At 54.5% G+C, this 3,842-nt stretch overlaps 1 protein-coding gene across 1 annotated transcript; it reads right to left on the bottom strand.

Annotated features, from left to right (window-relative positions):
* Positions 1-2,907: 2,907 nt before the first annotated feature.
* LOC104510520 (P2Y purinoceptor 1-like) lies at positions 2,908-3,837 on the bottom strand (the record flags this gene model as incomplete). Its single annotated transcript, XM_010152792.1, has 1 exon — positions 2,908-3,837. A coding segment is annotated over one exon (930 nt), but the record flags the coding sequence as incomplete, so codon positions are not given.
* Between the last annotated feature and the right edge of the window lie 5 nt (positions 3,838-3,842).

Consider the following 3,842-nt stretch of genomic DNA (forward strand, 5'->3'; position numbering starts at 1 on the left):
TGTACATCTGTATGTGTGCCTGTTAATTCTGCCTGAACGGCTTCCCGGGGCTGACAGCTCAGGACTTCTCTTTAACGTAACAAATCTTGACTGTGTTTGCAGCAAATCCTCAACCGAGAGGGGTTTATTTAATGAGGCAAGAAACACTGCCAGATTTCCAGGCTTGATCTTGATCCCATTAATGTCAGCAGGAGAGTTCCCACCATGTTTGGTTTGTTGGTCGGGTCTAATCTGGGGAAGGGAGTTTAAAACCTGCGTTCGGGTTGGATCTGCAGACAAGTTCCATGCTCCACGTCGCTGTGCCAGAGAGTCTGTGGGAAAAGCAGGAGGCACAGGTGGGATTCCTCTCAGCTGATTTTAGGCATCTTCAAGTCCAGCAACAGATACCCAAGGGAGGAAAAGAGGAACATTGAGCTCATCCTAAGCCAGGACCCCAAAAGAGGTGAAGTGAATTTATTTCTTCCTGCAGAGCCATCCCCTCCTGTGAGGATGTGCAGCTCCAGGAGGTTTGGAGGGGTCAGCAGCGCCCACGTGTTTTGAGCAGGTCCCAGGGGTGACCATGCACCTGCAATGTCCACCAGCTTCATGCTCGTTGCGGGGGAAGGAGCCTCCCTCGAGGGTGAGGGCTGGGGGAAGGAGAGCAGCTTTGCTGCTCCTCACCAGCACTAAAGCCGGCTATGCTGGCCCATGTGCCAGTGGTTTGCCCTTAATTACACATCCAGCTAATAAAGGGAAGGAGGTCATGTCTTCAATTCACAAGGGCAACATCATCTGAAATCCAGGGGATTGCAAAGCATGAGATACCAAAAAACCCTCTCTCTCAGGGGCATCTGCCCAACACACCAGATCCTTAATGGATTTTTGCTGATTTGACAGATGCAGGACACAGAAAAATGAGCAGATTTGTGGCTGCAACTGTCCCTGAGGCTCAGAGATGCCTCTCAGGATAGAAATCTTTAAATCATCATTAATGATGACATGAGGGGGCACTGGAGAAGACAGAGTTGGGCACAGCGATGGCAGGGGGTGAGAGCAGAGTTTGCTGGCACTTCCTATGCAGGGCTCCCTGCCCGGGATGCAGGGATGCTTTATTTCAATCAATCATGCACAGAGTGGGTGCAGTGAGAGGGTGCTGCAGCTCCCATGGGCTCTGGGGAGCTGAAGCTGGCTGTGTAGCATCTTGGATGGGATCCATGTGCAAAGATGGAAGAGCTGGACAGCTTTTGGAGGCGTGGGTATTTTTTCAGAAAAGGAGGAGAATTCAGAGCTCTGGAGAAGCCTAGATCCGGAGAGTGTGTGCAAGGAGCAGAGGCCAGACCTGATCCTAACTGCCTGAAGATGGTACCTACTCCAGAGGGAGAAGAGCACCTCATTTGGGAACTTAAATTTGTCTTTGGGTTTCCTCTGGGTGAGGTGGGAGCTGAAGGTTCTGAGCAGACTCTGGGACCCTGCCTCGGTGCACGCAGTCTCACCGCACAGGCAGCGCTCCCAGCCGCTCCCCATCTGCAGAGCCCTGGCAAACTCATCACCGCTCCCCACATCAGGCAGGCCCCTGCTGCAGCCCGCAGGCCAGCTGGCTCCTGTGCTCCCATGAAGCTGAAAAGAAGCCAGACGACTCACAACTGAGAGCGTTAGGTGTTTATTTGCACTTTAGACATATTAACTTCATCTGAAAGCCAGCCGCGCTCCCTCCGCGCCGCAGCAAAGGTGGGTCCATGCGAGCAGCAGCCGATCGTGATAAATATCGGGCTTTGGTCCAAAGAGCATCATGTCCATGGGTCAGCACTTTCCCAGCACAGGCTGATTTTAACTCACAATTCACTTCCTTCAGCCAAGCTGCGAGATCTGCTCTCGCAAAGCATGTTGCTCCTTTCACAAGGACCCAAACGTTCAAGCTGTCCCTGGTGAGGAACACCAAGAGTAAAAACCAAAATGCCCCTTGGGAGCCTCTGCTCCCCCCAGAGCAGAGATCCCCACCCCCAGCAATGACACGGGCTGCCCTTGCCATGAAATCCTGCCTTCAAACCAGCACTGCCGCTCTTTTTTGTGTGTCTGATTTTTAACAGCCCTGTCTAACCCCCTCGTAAGGCTGGATGTGAGGGTGAGATGCAGCCACCCACCTGAAGATTTCAAGACTCTCCTGGGATTTGCCTGCTGAAAGCAGTGGTTGGGGCTACTGCAGTCATTCACCTTGCAAAAAAACCTAACCCCACCAACAGCATCCAGTGACTTGAAATGTCAATTTGTTGTCTGCTACATGCTCTTCCAAAAAGGAGTGAGTAATGCTAACATACTTTTTTCTTCTGTGAAGGAGGTGGGCAGTGGAGAATAACACAGATCCTGAAGCAGCTCAGTCACCCAGGAACTGGCACAGCTTAATCATATATTTGAAACTGAATATTTTTTGACTGTTTCCATTTCCAAAGCACCTCCCCTGGCAAAAATTCCCCCCTCAGCTGTCTTCCCATGCAGAGAGTTAATTACCGGTGTCCTCTCCTTGGGTGATAGAGGGAATCCTGTCTCAAACCCTTGTCTGCTGAGGGACAGGGGGACACGGTGGGGGGACAAGGCATCGTTCACCCCCATCCCTCACTCACTGGGGAGCCAGTGGGATGGTAGCCAGCTCTGACGCTGCACTGAGAAATACTTCAGGACTGGAGTAAACGCAACGTTTATCTCTTTCCATCTCCAGGCAAAATGGCCAGGTTGAATGGCTTTGCTCTAAAACCTGGTCCCGCTTTGCCCTCTGACACTGGCAGTCCTGTCTGTCCCTTGTGTGAGATCGGAGCTGGTGATGCTGCAGCCACCATCTCTCCACAAAACAGGCATCAAGGCGGGGGGCTGCTCCCGAGAAGAGGCCAAGCGCAAAGTGAAGTGGTGCATCCTTTGGAGGGGGTGTTGGGTACCTCAAAGCTCATCAGAAGCCTCCTCCTCACAAAGAATGATGCCCACCTTCTTCTCATCCTCCTGGCAAGTGGTTTTCCTCCTGAAGGTGGGACTCAAGGACTGGCTGACTCTTTGGCGGATGCTCCTTATGCGTGACACGCAGTCCTCGCTGGTCATCACGTAGAGCAGGGGGTTGAGGGCGCTGTTGAAGCTGGCCAGGGCCCGGGTCACCTGGTAGGAAATGTAGATGTTCTTTAAAGCCTGTGTGCAGGAGCCCTGCAGCTGCCAGCCTCGAGACAGCAAGTTGAGGTTTCTGAAGATGTGGTAGGGGAGGAAGCAGATGGAGAAGAGGACCATCACGAGAATCACCAGCCTGATGCTTCTTCTCCTGAGGCCGACGTCCACGGTGTCATTCCTGCAGAGCGCCACCACCACTTGGCAGTAGCATCCGACGATGATGAGGAACGGGATGACAAACCCAGTCACAGTGACAGCCAGGGTGTACGGCAAGTAAACGCCCAGGTTCTCGTGCCCCGTCGTGTCGTGGCACCGCGTCCCCGTGTCGTCCATCTTGCTGATGGCAAAATCGGGGACTACCTGCACGATGACCCACACCCAGACCACGGCGCTGAGCCACACAGAGGAGGCTGCCCCCTGGCACCTGCCCCGCGCCTTCAGCGGGTGCACAATGCCCAGGTACCGGTGGATGCTGATGCAGGTGAGGAAGCCGATGCTGGCGTAGAGGTTGAGGTGGAAGAGGCCCCTGGTGATCCGGCACCAGCCCTGCCCAAAGGTCCACACTCTGTCGCGCAGGTAGTAGCTGACGAGGAAGGGCAGCGTGCTGACGTACAGCAGGTCGGCCAGGCCCAGGTTGCCCACCAGCACGCCGAGCGGGTGGCGGGCGCGGGGTCCGGTGCAGAGATGCCAGAGCCCCAGCCCGTTGCCCACCAGCCCCA

Source organism: Eurypyga helias, unplaced genomic scaffold, assembly GCF_000690775.1.
Source record: "Eurypyga helias isolate BGI_N326 unplaced genomic scaffold, ASM69077v1 scaffold27035, whole genome shotgun sequence".
In the NCBI taxonomy this organism is placed as follows: domain Eukaryota; kingdom Metazoa; phylum Chordata; class Aves; order Eurypygiformes; family Eurypygidae; genus Eurypyga; species Eurypyga helias.